General features: G+C 47.4%; 1 protein-coding gene across 4 annotated transcripts in view; it reads left to right on the top strand.

The window, feature by feature from the left end:
• Positions 1–19,383, top strand: part of SEC16A (SEC16 homolog A, endoplasmic reticulum export factor) — a 32,007-nt gene that overhangs the window by 1,999 nt on the left and 10,625 nt on the right. For 2 of the 4 annotated variants that reach the window (XM_080927090.1, XM_080927089.1), the window contains exons 2-19: positions 1,385–5,065; positions 7,139–7,275; positions 9,747–9,844; positions 11,209–11,332; positions 11,793–11,991; positions 12,105–12,279; positions 12,837–12,979; positions 13,228–13,289; positions 13,398–13,536; positions 13,960–14,205; positions 15,428–15,525; positions 15,810–15,891; positions 16,083–16,200; positions 16,369–16,480; positions 16,675–16,780; positions 17,355–17,495; positions 17,911–18,024; positions 18,270–18,453. In XM_080927090.1, coding sequence (XP_080783216.1) covers positions 1,454–5,065; positions 7,139–7,275; positions 9,747–9,844; positions 11,209–11,332; positions 11,793–11,991; positions 12,105–12,279; positions 12,837–12,979; positions 13,228–13,289; positions 13,398–13,536; positions 13,960–14,205; positions 15,428–15,525; positions 15,810–15,891; positions 16,083–16,200; positions 16,369–16,480; positions 16,675–16,780; positions 17,355–17,495; positions 17,911–18,024; positions 18,270–18,453 — 5,890 coding nt within the window. In that variant the 5' untranslated portion in view covers positions 1,385–1,453. The remainder of the gene's footprint in view (positions 1–1,384; positions 5,066–7,138; positions 7,276–9,746; positions 9,845–11,208; positions 11,333–11,792; positions 11,992–12,104; positions 12,280–12,836; positions 12,980–13,227; positions 13,290–13,397; positions 13,537–13,959; positions 14,206–15,427; positions 15,526–15,809; positions 15,892–16,082; positions 16,201–16,368; positions 16,481–16,674; positions 16,781–17,354; positions 17,496–17,910; positions 18,025–18,269; positions 18,454–19,383) is intronic. The other 2 variants (XM_080927092.1, XM_080927091.1) reach the window with 2 other exon arrangements.

Here is a 19,383-nt window from a genome sequence, read left to right as displayed (position 1 = left end):
AAGGACAGCCTCAGCTGCCTTTTATGCTTGCCAGCCAGGTTTCAGGTAGAACATGAAAGTCTGTGTGTCTAGGCCAGGTCCAGATCCATGGCCTGTTATTGTGTCTGTGGTGGCTCTGCAGCTGGTCAGATAAAATAGGGGTGGCAACTCTCCTACTTTTGATACTCGTAGTGAAGCAGCAATGTTCTTTATTATGTAAAGTGACAAGTTAGAGCCTATCAACTCCTGGCATCACTTTTTTTTTTAAAAAAGATTTATTTATTTTATGTATATGAGTGCTCTGTTCACAAGCAACAAAAGAGGGAATCAGATTCCATTACAGATGGTCATGAGCCACCCTGTGGTTTCTAGAAGTTGAACTCAGGACCTCTGGAAAAGCAGCCAGTGCTCTTAACCACTGAGCCATCTCTCAGGTCCCCTGGCATTACTTTTAATTGAAGTTTCATTGTAGCCTATAGTCAGGTGTCAGTTGATAGGATCCTCTTTTGATGATATAAGAAGGCTTGTATGTGGGCAGTAATGGAACTGAGCTAATAAATTAATAGGGCTAACATTTAGGTAGGGATTAGAGACCTTTTGTAAATTGCTTTAGTTAAAATACATATATCAGTGATCTGTTTTTTAATCTGAATATCAAGAAGATATCCAAGAACAAAGTGTACATCTGTGAATTAAACTGCCTTTACTTTATTTTTCTGTGGATTAGCTAAACAAATTTCTTCTTGAGGGTGGTACCAGGAAGAAGGACTGTCACAAAGAAAGGTGCTTTTAAGGTGTCACACTTGAATTCTGTCTTGTTAAAAAACAAAAACCCTGCTGAGGATCTTGATCTGTCTCTCACCACCCCTTCCTTTTTTACTGAGGTTTATTGGCATCTGCCTGTTGGAAATGTGAGACCAGTAAAACCTCTGTAAATTTCCTTGGAATTTTTAGTTGCAACCTTGTTACACTGTACATTGTCCAGATGCAACTTTGTATCACTGTTCTCAGGACTACCCTAAAATTTCACTTGGTGGGTATAAACGCATTTGGTAACTTTATAACTGTGTTTTAGGAAGTGTAAACTTCCAGACTTAAAGTTAACATTACAAAAAGCACAATTACGTGTTGTTTTTTTTTTTAATAGTGGAATTGGCTCTTTCTGGATGTGGTAGTGGTGGCTTAAAGAAGTGTAAAGGACTAGGGAACATCTGGTAGTCTGTCAGACTGGCAATACGGTTGTTTCTTGTCCCTGACAATGTGGGGTGGGACTGTGGAGAGCTGGAGTCTTTGTACTTAAATGATTTGAAATTGTATTTAGTCTTTTTATTTTCATAGTTTTATTGACTGTAGCCAGGACTATGAGTCTATAGGTCTTATGTTTCTCTTCTGTTTTCTTTTTTAGCACAAATTGAAGAAAAGCTCTACCCTGCCTCCTTTATAAGCAGCATCTCCTTGTGTAAAAGACTCCAACATGCAGCCACCACCTCAGGCAGTCCCGTCTGGCGTGGCTGGACCACCCCCAGCTGGGAATCCTCGGAGCATGTTCTGGGCCAACAGCCCTTACAGGAAGCCAGCCAGTAATAATGCACCAGTGGCTCCCATAACACGCCCATTGCAGCCAGTAACGGATCCGTTTGCTTTTAATAGACAGACTCTTCAAAACACACCAGTGGGCAGTTCATCCAAAAGCAACCTGCCTAATTTGCCTGGCCCAGCCGTCTCTGCTTTTTCTCAGTGGCCTGGTTTGCCTGTGCCTCCCACAAATGCTGGGGATAGCTCCACAGGACTTCATGAGCCTCTGTCAGGAACTTTGTCACAGCCTAGAGCAGATACCAGTTTATTTCCTCCTGCATCTACCCCTTCTTCACTGCCTGGGCTGGAGGTGAACAGGAGTGCTGTGGTTGATTCCAGCTCAGGACCTGAAGTCCAGATGCTGCCACATCCACCTCACTACATTCCAGGAGTGGGTCCTGAGCAGCCTCACGGGGCCCATCTGAATGACAGTGGGGCTGGGCCTGACCAACCCATGAATAGGCATGCCCCACATGATGGTGCTGTGGCCCACGCAGCATCTCCTTTCTTCCCTCAGCCACAGATGCCAGGTCAGTGGGGACCTGCACAAGGAGGCCCTCAGCCGTCCTATCAACACCACTCACCATGCCTGGAGGGACCTGTTCAGAACATGGGGTCCCAGGCTGTCAGCTTGCCCCATTTTCCCTCTCCATCCATTCTACACCAGGGACCTGGCCATGAGTTCCATGTCTCACAAACGTTTACTCCAGCATCCTTGGCCAGTGGTGAAGGGAATGAGATAGTCCACCAGCAAAGTAAAAATCACCCATTGAGTAGCTTCCCCCCTAAACATACTTTTGAGCAGAATTCCAGAGTTGGGAATATGTGGGCAAGCCCAGAGTTCAGGCAGAATCCAGGAATGAACAAAGAGCATCTGCTTGACCCTGCCCATGTGAGTCCCTTCACTCAGGGAAGTAGCCCTGAAAACCAGCTGCACCATCCCCCAGGGGCTGCAACTAACCATGCCCTGCAAGAAGCAGCCTCTGGAGCTCTCTCAATGTTTTTTCAAGGGGAGGAGACAGAGAATGAGGAAAATCTCTCATCTGAAAAAGCTGGCCTTGATGACAGATTGGACTTGGATAACTTCTCTTCTACCTCCAGACTGGGTCATCCACTACCACCTGGAGCTGGCGGTGTCCACCAGGCCTTTCTCAAAGGCCCTAGCAGCGAGGCTGCTCAGGAAGGAGATGTGCAACCTTATTTTTCTCAGTCTGTGGGCATTCGTCTTGACAAACAGACCACTATGACCCCTGCTAATGATACATGGGGTGATATTCCGGGTGCAGAGACCCACTGTGCTAGTGGGCCACAGTGTGAGAATGTTGAGAACTTAGAATTTGTTCAGAATCAAGAAGTTTTACCACGTGAGACCTTGAATGTAGACCCCCTTTCCCTGAGTGATCAATTCCGACATGGGCCCCTTCCTGGGCCTGCTGCCTCCAGGCCTGTTACTGTGGGCCTCACCAGAGGTGGGGGCCAAAATCTTGAGGCCCCTGATATACCACAGCATCCTACACGACCTGACAGTGTGTCATCCAGCTACAGCAGCCATAGCCACAGAAGTCCTCCTGAGTCAGCCAGACCCCAAGAATTGGTGGGCACATTCATTCAGCAAGAAGTTGGAAAACTTGAAGATGATACTTCAGGGAGTTTTTTTAAGCAAATTGATTCTTCTCCTGTTGGAGGTGAAACAGACGAGGTCACTGGGAGCCAAAATTACTGCAGCAGCCTGTCCCAGCCTTCAACTCCGAGCCCTCCAAAACCTACAGGAGTCTTCCAAACAAGTGCAAATAGTTCTTTTGAGCCAGTAAAATCCCACTTGGTTGGAGTGAAACCAGTTGAAGCAGATCGTGCCAACATGGTGGTTGAAGTGAGAGGGACCCGGAACTGCCAGAAACAGCACAGGGCAGCTCTTGTACCACCTGATGCCACCCCAGGAAACCTGGAACAGCCACCAGACAACATGGAGACCCTGTGTGCACCTCAGGCCTGCCCTTTGCCTCTTAGCACCACCGGAGAGGCTGGGCAACTGGTTTCACACACAGCAGGGCCACCCTTGGATATTGTGCGCCCGGTGCCTGATAAGAGGCCCTCAGCCAGGACCCAGGGGCCTTTGAAATGTGAGAGCCCAGCAACAACTCTGTGGGCACAAAATGAGCTTCCAGATTTTGGTGGCAATGTCCTTCTAGCCCCTGCTGCCCCTGCACTTTATGTTCCTGTTAAACCGAAACCTTCAGAGGTTATTCATCATCCAGAAAAAGGAACGTCTGGACAGCAGTCATGGAAACCAGGGTCTATGCCACCTTTGCAGAACCGAGACCCTCCTGGTGCTTCTGAGAACCTTGAGAACCCTCCCAAGGTAGGAGAAGAGGAGGCCCTTCCATTGCAGGCAAGTTCTGGTTATGCAAGTTTGCTGTCCTCGCCACCCACTGAATCTTTGCACAATCAACCTGTCCTGATTGCCCAGCCTGATCAGAGCTATAATTTGGCTCAGCCCATTAATTTTTCTGTGTCCTCGCTGAATCCTAATGAGAAGAATCAGTCCTGGGGAGGTGCTGTGGTGGGGGAGAAATCCAGAGTGAGCGAGCGGGCTGGTGGTCCTGAAGAGCATGCTGCTTTGTCTGGGACCTCGGCCAGTGCTGTCACCAGCTCACCTTTACCTAGCAGTGCCACTCAGAGTTGTGCCCCTCGAGCTTCCGGGTCTTCTGAAATCCTTGCTGGCCAGCCTGCCAGTTGGTTGGTTCAACAGCTATCCCCTCAGATTCCTCAAAGTCAGCATACTAATGCAGAAAAGGATCCTTCTGAGTTTGTTAATAGCCCTGCTGGAAATACAAGTGTGATGCTAGTTCCACCTGCAAACAGTACTTTGATACCTAATAGTAATAAGGCAAACCACTCTAGTAATCAGGAAGAAGCTGTTGGCGCCCTAGACTTCACATTCAATAGAACTTTGGAAAATCCTGTAAGAACAAATAGCCCATCTCATTCGGATGGCCCAGCTTCTCGGCAGCCTCTTGCCAGTCATCCCAGACCATCTGGGCCTGGGCTGCATAACCAGGATCATTTCTACCAGCAGGTAACAAAAGATGCTCAGGACCAGTATAGCCTAGAAAGAGCTCAACCAGAGCTGGTGCCTCCTCAGTCACAGAATTCTCCCCAACAAGTACCCCAAGCTGCATGTCCAGAGCCTTCAAATCCAGAAAGTCCACCCACACAAGGACAGTCTGAAAGCTTGGCCCAGCCACCAGCAAGTCCAGCTCCAGTCAACACAGGCCAGCAGCTGCCTCAGCCACCGCAGTCCTCCAGTGCATCGGTTACATCTACCAACTCAGGCCAGGCAGCCGTGCGGTCAGAGCAGCCATGGCTACATGCAACGCCTCCCAATACTTTTGGCCCAGCACCTCAAGACTTGGCATCTTACTACTATTATAGACCACTGTATGATGCTTACCAGTCTCAGTACCCTTCACCATACCCATCAGACCCTGGGACAGCCTCTCTGTACTACCAGGTAAGAGCACTGACATTTAACCTTGAATCTTTCCTCACTCCGCCCACGTTTCTCCTCTTAACGCAGTTTCTCTCAGGACCCGTGTGGTCCCCCTAAGAAAGATCTTCCCTGTCCACCAACAAAGCTCTTCTTTTAGTGGGTCTTGTAGTGTGTTGAACTGCTTGTATTGCTGGTGTGGTACCGACGTCTGCCTGACGAGTGCCGTGCTTCCCCGATTCGTGGGCTTGCTGCTGTTACAGTGCTGGGCTGACCCCTTTAGAGAGGAGCCTCGTAGGTAGAGTGTGTGCTGTTGTTTGTTTGTGCTTTGAGACAGGTGTCACTGTGTGAGTTGTGAACTTAAAATCCTCTGTCTCAGCCCTTAACATGTTTTACCATGCCTCACTTTTCTGTATCTGGTGGTTTTGGTTTTGACGGCCTCATTTAGCCCTGGCTAGCCCCATATGTAGCTAAAGATAACCTGGAAGTCTTGAAGTCTTTATATTTCTGCCTCCACATCCTGAGTGGTGGAATTACCAGTATATGTCACCGTATTCAGCTCTTTTATATACTTGAAAATATTTATTTATTATGCATGTATATGTGTTTATGTATTTGCATGTGGGCACACACGTGCCACATTACACACAAAGAGGTCAGAAGATAATTTTCAGGAGTTAGTTTTCTCCTTCCACCATGTGGCTTCCAGGGATCAAACTCCAGTCAGCCATTTTGCTGGCATTTTTCTTGTTTCAATAACAAAACAACTTATGAAACTAATGACAGGAATAACTCTAGGAATCTTCTATATCCTTCCTTGAGAATAAAGTCTTTGAGGAGAAAGGTTAGATTACCCTTGTGTGGTAGTGAAAAAAGGTGAGGGATGATAAACCTCTCAGTACGCAGCAGTAATCCTGCAGAGTGGGAGGCTCTCTGAGTTCTTCCTGCCTCTCTGCTGTGGTACAAGCTCATAACTGCTGTTCAGGTTCTGCTTAATCTTGCAGTAGTTTGAAGTGGCCATGCTTGGTCACTGTTAGCTTTTCCTTACCTCTGGCCCAGACTCGTCATTATTCAAGTTAGGTGGATTGTGTTACCGAGAGGTGAAAGACCCAAGTCCTCCAGGGTTTGGGGCCAAGTGGTGTTGAATTCTTGTGTGGTCTGAGAACAGTTGGCACTGGCACTATACAGGAAGTGTGTTAGAAGGAACCTTAGAAATAGGGTTGTAGCAGTTGGCCAGAGCTGACATGGCCACAGTCCTTTGCCTTCCTGGTGTGGCATCAGGTATCCATGTGTGAGCAGTTACACCTCTTCCCTAAAGACTAGTAAATTCTAGATTTTCGAAGGAGGAGCCATAGCTATTATTTCTGTATGAGACATTTCCTCTTTGTGGCCTGATCTTGGGCTACAGAGTGGGTAGAGCCACAGATGAGCCTTCAGAATGTGAGCGTGCATCCATGCCTCTTTATTCTCCTGCTCCTCAGTGGTCCGCAGACCCATTTCCCATGATTCCATGTTACCTGTCAGCTTTCGCCTCTATTACTTCTTTTTTTTTTTTAAGATCTCCACATGTTCTACAGAGCCTTTTTTCCAGAGATGGGGCAGAGGTCATGGTTTTGTTACAGTGGGGCTGAAATCCTTATCAGAATAAGATACAGGTTTTTTGTTTTGTTTTGTTTTTTAAGGCAGGTATGGTGGTTCAGGGTAGATTCTACAAGTTGAGGCCATTGTGAGACTGTTGCAGAGCAGACAAACAGAACACCCCACAATGGAAAATAATGAGCAATGCAATCTCTCTTAAAGCCAGTAGTTTAGGATTTACTTACAGGAATCCCTGGTCTTGTTGCTTTACTGAGGTGGTGGCTGACCACATCATCTCCACGTTTAACACTGCAGGAGGAAGATTGCCCTGGAGGGCCTTAGGGAGATTCTGCTGGCTGCCTGTTGATGTGGACTACACTTTAGGCTTTGTGTCCATGAGAGAATCCTGCCCATGATACTGTTCTTCAACAGTGGGCATCCGCAGCACCTAGAGCTAGTCCTGTCATTCAGTGTCTGCTCTTCATGGAGTCTAACCATGCCCCAAACTTCTTTTCACAGGATATCTATGGCCTGTATGAGCCTCGTTACAGACCCTATGACAGCTCAGCATCTGCTTATGCTGAGAACCACCGCTATTCCGAGCCTGAGCGGCCCAGCTCCCGTGCAAGTCACTATTCTGACCAGCTCACTCCCAGGTGGGAGCTGCGTCCCGTGCGGCGGCTTTACTCTCATACTCAGTTGTATGGATGGTTGGCTATGATGGTAACTTAGTGATGACATTAATTCTTTATCTGTAGAGAGTCTGACAAACCCATTTTGTCAGCATGAGCAAACCAGAACTAAGTACACTGCCACATGTAGTGCTACAGAGGTGTCCCTTAGCATTTGTCCCCAATCCTTAGCCAGGCCAGACTCTATGTAAGGCCATAAAGAAGTGGCCTCAGTGCTAATCGATGGATTGCTCAGTCCTAGGCACACCCATTCTGCTGCTGGCAATGTGGTTGTGGGTGGTTAGTGCTCGGAGACTGCTGCAGATGTTAGAGTCATGAGAACCCTCATCACAGAGATGGTAGAATCCACAGGTCATCAGATGATCTCTAACACAGGGACTAAAAGCTGTGTTCTGTGCCTGGCTCTGCTCACTTTGGTGAAAGTTATCCTTCTCCCCCAGCCTGCATATCTCCTGTACTGGCTATCCACAACCCTGGCATTGTGCCCTCTGAGTAAGTCTGTAAGCCAGGTCAAAGTTCCATCTCACCTGCAGTTGCCCAGAGCCTGCTTTTCATCTTGTGTCACTCTAGGCCATTGACTATATTGTGAAAAATAGTGGGGTGTTGTCCTTGGTCAGTGTACTCTGCTACCTCACTGCCTGCAGTATCCTCTTAGTCAAGCCCAGTAGTCAAGGAAAGCTCATGGTAGCTGGCTTTGCTATAAGAATGTCATTCTTCTGCTTAAAAACTCCCAGCTGCTCAGGTTATATGTGCACTTTCAGAATTTTCTGTAGGTTCTTGGAGGATTTGGTAACTTGTCTAAAGGCATACTGCTTTGCATGTGAACCTTTGTCCATTTAGCTAGCCCTAACGTACCTTACTCTAGAGGTACACACTGAACCATGTTCAGGCATCCATAGCTAATCATTCTAGGTCTTCATGAAACAGTACTGAGGCTTGGGTAAGTTCTAGAGTACCTGCCTGGTAGATCTGAGGCTCTGGATTTGATGCCTAATATATATACACTTCAAGCACATGCACACACGTGTTTGACGAATAGAGACAGAGAGACAGACATATACTTAATTGTGAGAAAATTTTGGGGATCTTAGATGGGAACTAGCTTTTGGACTCATAAAGCTCAGCTTTCTGATTCAGAATCTGTGAGAAGGCAAGAGGCGTGTGGATCTGTTTGCTGGATGCAGAAGGGAGAAAAGCATGGGGACCAGAGCCAGGGTGTGTCAGTTTGCCGAGCAGCTTCATTTAAGAATTAACTTTCAAGAGTGACTGTGTCAGAGGCTCGGGCTAGGTGAGGTTGCCATTGTGTGATCTGTCACTGTGACTGCAGCTTTCCCTCATCTCTTCAGGTCTTTGAGTGTCTTCAGCTCTCGTTTGTCACAGCCTACAGGAGCCTGTCCTCGTGTCTTTGTGTCTCTGTGTGTGGATGCTCAGTGTTGATGGTACTCAATGTTAGGGTGATAACATCCCTGGAGGACCTGCTTGAGGTGGGACACATTCTCATGTTTGTCTGTGTCCTTCCTGCACTGCATGTAGGTAGGTTGGTGAGAGCAGCTGAGGTAGTGGCAGGCTCTTGATCTCACTCTGTATCAAGGTGTTTTTCTGGAATCAATGTCAGACGAAGGTCTGGGGTGGCCATCCTAAATAAAACCTTAAGGCCAGGTTGGTGGTGTTCCTGGGCTAGGCATCTGGCTGAACAGATGCTATGCTAGCTAAACAGCCAAGCTCAGCTGAGCAGTTTCTTAAAAGGGTCTCAGAAAATTTAACATTTTTTTTAGTGCTTTTGACAGTCCTAAAAGTGTCAGACCCTCTGAAATGCACTTACTCCCTCTTTTTTGAGTAAATCTCACCTTCTCTGTAATGAGTCAAGGTTCCGTTATTGGGCATAGAAAAGGCAAACTCTTTGTTGATCTGCTGGCCCTGGCCCTGGCCCACCTCACAGATCCATTCCTCCAAGGCCACACTATCACTCATAGTGAAGTCATTTTCTGTGGCTCACCACTGTAATCCCATCACTGTGGAGGTGCAGGCAGGAAGGTTGTTGTGAATGTAAGGCATACCTAAGCTACGCAGTGAGACCCTGTCTCAAAAACAAAATACTGGAAAAAAGAAGAAAAGAAAAGGCAGTAGGAGTTGGCCTGGGCTCAGTGCTTTGCTGCTGCTCAGCAGGACATAGAAACTTGTTACGGTGCAGCCCTGAAACACAAGATGAGTTGACTCTTGCTGAGCACAATCCAACAGTCGTCTTGATGAGTTCAATTTTAGGTAGCTACATAGTGGTAAATTCATAGTCTCATTTTTGCTTCTGCTTGTGATCTAGTTAGAGTTTTCCATAGCTGAGGTGTCTTCATGAATGTCTGTACGTGTTTTGGGTTGGCTAATTTCTCAGTATACTTTAAGGACTAGATACTGTGTTTAACAGCTCTTTTCTCCCCCAGGCAAGGATATCCTGAAGGATACTATAATTCTAAGAGTGGATGGAGCAGTCACAGTGATTACTATGCAAATTATTACTCTGGACAGTATGACTACGGAGGTATGTTTAGAAGTTGTAACCATTAGCAGGGGACTGTCCAACCACTGCCTGTGATAAGATCACTTTTCCTTTCGCTGTGTCTTTATCCCAAGAGCCAAAGTAATTAAGAATTGTGCACATCTGGAAATGGTTATTTTGACAACTTCATTGAAAAGTCACATTGTACCCACAGCATAGTGTCTGTTGTATTGACATGACGTGAAGTGACTACTTCTGAGACATCCTGGTCCACATGACTTCTCAAGTATGAGCTAATGAGGTGGAATGCAAGGCTAGCTCCCTGTCACACTGCCATACTTAAATGCTCAGAAGCCACATAAGGCTGACACTTGCTCCTTGGTGACAGCTATAGCCTGCTTATTGTGGCAGTTATGGTTACTTTCATTCGTCCCTGTCACAAACTTTCCTAGGAAAAGCTGTGAGTTCCCTTAGCAACCCTGTGTGCTGTTTTTCCACAAGGCTCTCTAGTCCCTCGACAGGTCCATGTGTTGTGTCCTCTACCTCCCAGGGGGCTCTTTGCCCAGTAAACGTGTGCATATAATTTAAACAGGAGTACTGTACATACACCCTAACTCAGCACTCGTATCTGTTATAACATTAATATTTCTTTTTACAGTTGGCTCTTGGTTTTTTGATTTGTTTTTTGTTTATGAGACAGGGTTTCTCTGTGTGTAACAGTCCTGGCTGTCCTGGAACTCACTATGCAGACTAGGCCGGCCTCTGGCTTCTGAGTGCTAGGATCAAAGGCGTGTGCCACTACTGCCCAGCTTAGAGTTTGCTTTTAATAAAATTATTTTCTTACAATATCCTGAAACATGAGCTGGATAGTTGAGTGGTTAAGAGCATTGTCTGCTCTTCCAGAGTACTTGGGTTCAATTCCCAGCACTCAAATGGCAGTTCAGAACTGATTGTAACTAGTTTCAGTGGATACGGCGCCCTCACTCAGGCATACATGCAGGCAAAAGACCAGTGTCTATAAAAATAAGTACATCTTTAAATAAACACACACATTCCGAATCACATTAGGAAGATAATTAGTATAATCTTAGTTGAGATTAACTATTGAAAGTATTATTGGGGCTAGGGCTGTAACTGTGGCATCTGGCTATAACCTGCCTATTCTTGACATCTCAAGACAAACCAAAAATAGTGAAAAAGCACTTATATAGCATTCTTAATACTTGCATTAGGAGACTAACCAGTGACTGCTCTGTCATGGCAGGAGGCAGCCAGCCTCTCCAAGTCAGGACTTACTCTCTAGGCCAGGCCTGTCCTTTACTCTTAAGCTGTCCGCCTGCCTCAGGGGGCTGGGTGGGTCTTCTGTGTGTGGCTGCTGCACTCACCCCTTTGTTCTTCATTGACAGACCCAGGCCGCTGGGATCGTTACTATGGGTCTCGATTTAGGGACCCTCGAACCTGGGACCGGAGGTACTGGTATGACTCTGAACATGACCCATACAGGAAGGACAACTATGCTTATAGTGACAGGTTGGTGAAGTGCACATGTATGGAGGAAGTTGGAGGAAGCTGAGATGTGCTCTTGCTTGTCCTCCTCCAGCTATAGCTCTGGGCTTCTGAGAAGTAACCTAGTGTTTGAAAGAGGAAACACTGGCCAGACTGGCTCCAATGTGTTTCTTCCCAGTAGCTCTGGGAGGACCTCAGGGCTGCCTCCTATTTTCTTCGGTGTCCCTTCTCCATCCTACCCTTAACCCAGGAAAGGGACAGCCTGGTTGTACCTGCAGTGTATTCTCTGAGATCACCTGCATCTGAACCTAGGATTTGGTTCCTTGTGCCAGGCCTACAAGGTTAGCTGTAACTAACCTTCTTCAGGATAGAAGGGCAGTGGGCAGTGAGAGCTAGCTGCAGCCTTAGAAAGTTCATAGTAGTTGTGTGGTGTCCTAGGGAATTGCCCTTCCAAACTCCTGCCTTGGTCCCCTGCTTACTGTAGGCCTGAGAAATGTGATGATCACTGGAGGTATGACCCTCGCTTCACTGGGAGCTTCGATGATGACACTGAGCTCCACAGGGACCCCTATGGAGAAGAAGTAGACAGACGCAGCGTCCACAGTGAGCACTCAGCACGGAGCCTGCGCAGTACTCACAGCCTGCCCAGCCGCCGCAGCAGCCTCAGCTCCCATTCACACCAGGTGTGCTGGGCAGGCCTGGCAGGGGAAGAGCAAGTGTCTCTGCCTAGGACTGTACCCACAGTCTTCCTGGTGTTCACGGGAACTCACTTTCTCTGCTTGATCTCTTTCCCAAGAGTCAGATTTACAGAAGCCACCATGTGACTGGCAGTTCCTTTGAGGCCCCTCATGCCCCAGGCTCATTTCATGGTGATTATGCCTATGGCACCTATGCCGGCAATTTCAGCGGTGCCCATGGTTTTCCAGAGTACAGCTACCCTGCAGATACCTCCTGGCCTGCTGCGGAGCAAGGTGTGTCTCAGCAGTTGAGCATGCAGCTACCAGGTTGGGAAAGAACAAGAGTCCAGCCCGCTCCTCTTTGCATTCTGTGCTCACTGTCCTGGATGTCACGGCTCTCTGGGATAGGCTGATGTTGGCCCTTGGATTGACATTTGTCTCAGGGTCTGAGAGCTGTCCGCTTGCCCAGTGTGCGTTGTTAATGTGTAACTTTGAGTACAGTCTCCTTTCAAACCTTAGGAGTCTCTCCTCTGTGTTCTCACACCGGCTATGTGGGTGAGCACTCTTAGAACTCCCAGTTCCCCTGAGAGACTCTTGTTCTGACTTGTGCCAGTGTCCCATTCTGACTCTCCTGAGTCTTCACCCCTAAAGTGTAGCTGAGAGCTCTCCCAGGTGAAGTATTAGTCAGTATTAGGAACCATTTCTGTGTGTGAATTGCTCAGCTCTTTTGCTCTTGGGTGCTCTAGGATAGTCTGAGCTTAGATAGGAAGCCTGAGCTGGGAATCTGTTCTAAAAGCTTTAAGACATGACCAGCCAGCTCATTGTTTTTCTTCCTGTTTATTTCAATTCAGTCCCATCAAGACCGACCTCTCCTGAGAAGTTTACAGTGCCTCATGTCTGTGCCAGGTTTGGTCCAGGTGGTCAGCTCCTTAAAGTGATTCCCAACCTGCCTTCGGAAGGACAGCCTGCACTGGTGGAGATCCACAGCTTAGAGGTAACTGTGAATCTGTCTGTGGTGCTCTGCACCGCATGCTTTAGAAAGCTTGCTTCCCTGAGCAGCTCAGGCTTAGAGGGCTCTCATTTAAAATTGAAAACCTCCATGTAGTTCCTGCTCATGTCATTGCACCAAGTACCTTCACCCTCTGGGTAGAGGGATGGGTGTGGTTCCAGAAATGGTTTTTGTGACTCAGTCTGCCGGTGGTTCTGAGTCACACATGAGCCACTCTGCCCCTCTTGTTGCAGACCTTGCTGCAGCATACACCAGAGCAGGAAGAGATGCGCTCCTTCCCAGGACCTCTTGGCAAGTAAGGTTCCCCATTGTGGTGTCTCTTGATGTCTGCCATAATGGTGGCTGCTGAGTTTGGCTCACACTTTTGGTCCCACCATTCACTGGGTGTTCATTCTTTCTGCAGAGATGATACTCACAAAGTAGACGTTATTAACTTTGCACAGAACAAAGCGACAAAATGTTTGCAGAATGAAAGTTTAATTGACAAAGAGTCTGCAAGTCTTCTTTGGAACTTCATTATTCTGTTATGCAGACAGAATGGGGTATGTTCCTTTAACTTCTTGAATATTCTCCCCGTTTGCCTTTAGTCTCAGAATCTGTTCCCTGTTCCTATCCAGAGCTGTAGTCAGTGTCAAGCTTGCCATGCAGTGCTCCCTCAGGAAGAGCATCCTACCCCATGCCATGACTTCTCAGGAAGAGTGTCATGGCAGCAACCTGGGAAAGTAGGACCAAGGGAGGTGTGAGATTTGGAGTGAATTGCCACCCCAGCCCTTATTGGAGGCGGAGGATCAGTATGTCCCTGCCTACATGAAGAGTCAGGCTTCTTTCTTCAGGTCTAACATGTGTCATCCATGTAAATCTAGCCATGTTCTGACAGCCTGGGGGTTGTCTTGTTATCTGGCTGGAAATCCTGTTTCTAATAAAGTCTTATGTTGCTCTGCGTCCTGTCTCCACGGATCCTGTAGACCGTCGTGGGAACAGACATTGCAGAGCTTTTGTTACGGGACCATAGAACTGTGTGGCTTCCTGGGAAGTCACCCAATGAGGCAAACCTGATAGATTTTACCAACGAGGCTGTGGAACAAGTGGAAGAGGAGGAGTCAGGGGAGGCCCAGCTCTCATTTCTCACAGACAGTCAGACAGTGACCACCAGTGTGCTGGAGAAGGAGACTGAGCGGTTCCGTGAGCTCTTGCTGTATGGTCGAAAGAAGGTAGGTAGCTCTGCAGATATTTTTTAGTGTCCGTCTGTTGGCCCAGGGGAGAGAGACCAACCTCCTCTAGGGAGCAACTATAGTGAGTGCTGTTCAGGGGTGTGATGTCTGGCCCTTTGCCCGACATCCCTGAAGATATCAGTAGTGTTTGTTCTGAGAAGAGCCCATGAAGAAATCTGGCCAACTCAGTTTACAGTCACATAGAGTGTGATTGCTCATCTGTGTGTAGTAGAATCAGGGTAAAGTCTTCTGACAGACTGATGCATCAGACCACTCTGGTGAATTTTTGTTAAGACGGGGTTCTGTGGACCTGAGGCTGACAGTGTGACCAGGAGTATGAAAGTATGTTTATTGGGGCAGAAGATACTCTATGGCAGGGACGTTTGATGGGCCCAGAGTTTTCTGTTCTTTATATTATGGTCAGTTTTTTAAATTCATGGTTTGCATCTAGTTTGGATCTAAGAATTGAACCAGGGCCATGTGCATGATGCTCTCAACTATATCCCAAAGCAGAAAAATTTAACTTTAAAATAGGGTCTTTGTGGCCGAGCGTAGCCTCAGACTCATCATCCTTTAAAGTTCTGTGATTTCGAGTGTGTGCCACCACACCTGACTAGAAAACTCTTTTTTATGAAACAGTCTTGCTGTGTTACCTAGGCAGGTCTTGAATGTTTGTGCCCAAGTGGTTTCCTTCTGTCTGTTTCTTGAGTAGTACCTTCATGCCCAGGGAAAGCTCCTATGTGGTCCTCGGAATTTCAACATGGACTTTCTCAGCTGGGTGAAATCATATGACCCTATTGGATTTAAGAATAATTTCTTCTATTGCTAAGTTTTGCCTCCTAGCCAAAAGTGTCAAATTGTACCACAGATTATTTGGGGTGCTGGGAGACTAGATTGAGGAGATGGAGGGTATCTGAGGAGCCTGCATGTCACCTGGAAGGGGCCCCCATGCTGGTACCGCATCCATAGTCAGAGTGCTGCCACTGTTTCCAGCTGCTGTGCTGGTTCCTCACAGGAATGGGGAATGAGAGCAATATACATCCATAGAGGGAAAGGGCAGAGGCCGAGACCATACTGTCGTCTGGAAACTGTGAACGCATGCTCCTTTATCTTTTCACCTACCACAGTCATCTTTTTTTCTGTATGAACATAACCACGTGTGATTCTACCTGGTCCAGTGGTAAGCACTGATCATTCACATGCGCTCTGAAACGCATTGCAGGATGCTCTGGAGTCTGCCATGAAGAATGGCTTATGGGGCCATGCTCTGCTGCTTGCAAGTAAGATGGACAGCCGGACACATGCCCGTGTCATGACTAGGTGAGTCAGCTTGTAGTGTTGCCCCATTCGGTTGCACAGCCTGACTTTGGTACTCAAGTATCTTGCCTCTGCTATGGGGCTTTCAACTGTGGACTCATGGGCTTCCTTGGCTCTTTCATGCGTTAAACTGTTGAGGAAGTCTTAAATTTCTTATTGTCTTATTCTTTAATATTTCTGTAGAACCTCAGTGACTTCAGTTTGATGGTTAGATAAAGGGCTGAGAATCAGCTGTGGTTTCTTCTTATTGAACCAGAGGTAGATCTCCCCATTCTCTGTACATGTAGGTTTGCCAACAGTCTTCCAATCAATGACCCCCTGCAGACTGTCTACCAGCTCATGTCTGGACGGATGCCTGCTGCATCCACGGTGAGTGTGCAAGCCCCCAAGACACTGGTGACCCACAGTTCAGTATGTTTGTGTGAACTAAAGACTGTCACTATGGAGTCTGTCTGAAACCTGTTTCTTGTTCTTGCTTTCTCATTGGGCTAGGCCAACATCAGGAAGTTAAAGACAGTCTCTGAAGGATAAGAATCTGTGTTATGTTCTTCTCATTATAGTGCTGTGGAGATGAGAAGTGGGGAGATTGGAGGCCACATCTTGCAATGGTTTTGTCCAACCTGAACAACAACATGGATGTTGAATCTAGGACCATGGCTACCATGGGTGATACCCTAGGTGGGTTAGGTGTGAAGTAGGCCTTTGGCTGTCATGTGATAAACCTCAGAATCTGACTGTGAACAACTGTACCGTAGAGACATCACTTTCATAAGTCTAATGTCTCTTTGGCACTCCCTGAAGAGTTTCCAAGGACTGATGAGATGTGGTTGCTCTGTCTCTCTGCAGCATCAAAAGGCCTGCTGGATGCTGCACACTTCTGCTACCTGATGGCCCAGGTTGGGTTTGGGGTTTATACAAAGAAAACTACAAAACTTGTCTTGATAGGCTCAAATCACAGGTAAGGAATCAAGTCAATATAGTAGTATCCATTTTCCTCTAAGAAGCAAATGGCCCCTGTCCTTCAGTTTCTTTGGAAATGACCAGCCTTGCACCTTTGCTACATGATGGGGCATACTTGGGTTTACCTGCTTTAAAGTTTATGGTGCCAGTAATTGGCCACTTTTCAAAATGAGTAATTCACTTCTTCCACAGTTTGCCATTTTTAAAGTTTGCCACCAATGAAGCCATTCAAAGGACGGAGGCTTATGAGTATGCTCAGTCCCTTGGGGCGCATACCTGTTCCTTACCTAACTTCCAGGTGAGCAGGGGCTGTGAGGGGAGGCCAGTGCTCACCAGTGCTTGCGTGTTAGGGTTTTCAGTTCTCACAAAAGTTATGATGAGGTGTTTTGTGAGGTTTTCTCGTTATTTGGATTGGTTTTTGACATCTCGAATATACAGTTGATCAAAATGCTATATTGAATAGAGGATTTTTATTGTTCTTGATATTTCAGACTAGATTTCAAGAGGTTTTATACATAAAGTATTTTTAATGAAAGTTGTGGTGTGATCTCACCCAGATGTGTGTACGTCTGTGTGGATTTGTGTGTGTGTACAGGTTTGTATATATTAGTAGGGAATGTTCATAGTTTGCCCATAGGTAAACCAGTTATCTGGATGTGTGGCAGCAGCAGGACATCAAATCTTGAACTGCTGGCTGTGTCAGAGGTGTATGGGAAGTGTAGGTGTCTACTTTGACCCTACACTATCACAGAGGCTGCTGAGGGACTGCTGAGGTGTTCCGTATCTAAGATTTCAGGGGCCATGGGAAGCCCAGGACTGTGACGGTCCACTGTGGGAAGCCCAGGACTATGGTGTTGCACTTGTTTTTTCAGGTGTTTAAATTCATCTACTTGTGCCGCCTGGCTGAAATGGGACTCGCTACACAGGCCTTCCACTACTGTGAAGTAATAGCCAAGAGTGTTCTGACACAGCCTGGTGCATATTCTCCTGTGCTGATTAGCCAGTTGACTCAGGTAGGATCTTCTGGTGCCTTCCTGTTAGCATCTTGCCTGAAAAGGCACAAGCTACATCTTACTTGTCTTGGGGGTGGTGAGTGGTACTTAGCAAAGAGATATCCAGAATCTACTTTAGATACTTCAGTGGTCTTGGGTGGCTGTTTTAGACTTTGCATCATTAACAGTCACTACTTAACAAATTTATCTTGATCCATTCAAATCCTTTAAAGGCACTATCAGAAAACTTCATCTTCCCTGGTTGGCACAGGCCCGCTAATATCTGTATAAGTGTGAACTCCACTCTGGGAGCACTCTGATCACTCAGCCTTCACAACCCACACATGACCTGCTTCAGGCCTACTGTGTTGCACTTAGAAATAATTTTGTTGGTGCCATTTGGTAATAACAAGGGCCTCTGTTCTCTGGGGTCTAGATGGCTTCCCAGTTACGCCTCTTCGATCCTCAACTGAAGGAGAAGCCAGAGGAGGAGTCCTTTGTGGAGCCTGCCTGGTTGGTGCAATTGCGGCACGTGGAGAGGCAGATCCAGGTGCGCCTTTTGACAGCACAGCCTTGTCCTAGAACTTGGCTTGGAAGCATTTGATGAGAGGGTTTGTGTCCCTGTTGTTTCCATGCTGAAGCATCTGATGGTGGCACTGTGACTTCAGGAGTGGACACACTGAGAGTTCCCTCTTTGCCTATAGAGCATCGGTGTGGACCTCTTGATGTGGAGAGTACACTTGTGCTCACATGTACTGTTGAGCATGGGCTGCAGCTTGACCCTGTTTCCTATAGGAGGGCAGTGTGCTGTGGAGCCAGGATGGAACTGAACCCCAGCAGTGTCACGTTGCATCGGGCTCTGAGGTGGAGCAGACAGATGGCCCTGGACTCAACCAGCAGTCAGGGCTAAGAGCCGACAACCCTCTGCTGATGCCAAGCACTGAGCCTTTGCTGCATGGCGTGCAGCTACTGCCCACAGGTGGGACCCACAGCACCCATGCGCTTGCTTACTGACGTCGTCTTTGAAAGAATATTCTGCCGCCAGAATTGAGGCATTGTATACCACCATGGTGATTGGTGATCTTTGGGCTTCCTCCTCCTTTCTCTTATGCTTCCTCATATGGTGAGCATGTAAAGTTGCAGAACTTTCGATGTTCTCCTGCTGGTATCACAGATGACTGTGCCCCTGGCTCTGGCCCTTGACAGATTCCAGCTGTCATTTAGTTGCTTGCTTCTTGTGGTGCCTCACGTAGCTCTGTCAGAACAAGTACTGCTACTTCTCAGCCTGCAGCTGCTTCTCCTCATCTGCCTCATCTGCCTCATCTTGGAAAGGGTTACCCATCCCTCCAGGAGTTGAGGTCCAGACCTTTCACTCATTTCTTGAACTTCTTCCCTGGCCAGGCAAGCATCTTTTCTGTTGTCCTGTCTCTCATTCTGCCCCTGCTCTGCAGGTATCCTCAACTGGCCTGACAACATGCAGGTCAGCCCTAGTACCCTGGATACCTCCCTACCCTCTATTCCAAAGCTTCCCTCCTACCTGGTGTCCCAGCCACTCTTGACTCCGACTGCTTCTGTTGCTCACCCTGTGGCGTCCCATTTCTGCTGAGTAGCTACTGCCCACTCCTCGATGTTCCTGTCACCACACTAGAATTGACTCCCTCTGTGCCTGTCTTTCTTCTTCCTGGTTCATTCCCTGCATCAGGATTCTTGTTTTGTATTGCCAGATGAAAATCTCACACCATTGCTCACCAAGACTGGTCTTGGACTTGTGGTTCACAAATTATCTAAGCCTCCTGAGCAATTGAGATCGTAGGCAGCATATGCCCGTGTGTCCAGAGTTGAGCTGATAGAGAGGACTCACTCAGACAGTGGAGCTGTGTGGATACCTGTGTGCATAAATGCTCTATTT

The sequence above is a fragment of the Micromys minutus genome (genome assembly GCF_963924665.1).
Source record: "Micromys minutus genome assembly, chromosome: 13".
Classification (NCBI taxonomy): Eukaryota; Metazoa; Chordata; class Mammalia; order Rodentia; family Muridae; genus Micromys; species Micromys minutus.
This window is presented reverse-complemented; position numbering and strand designations above follow the sequence as displayed.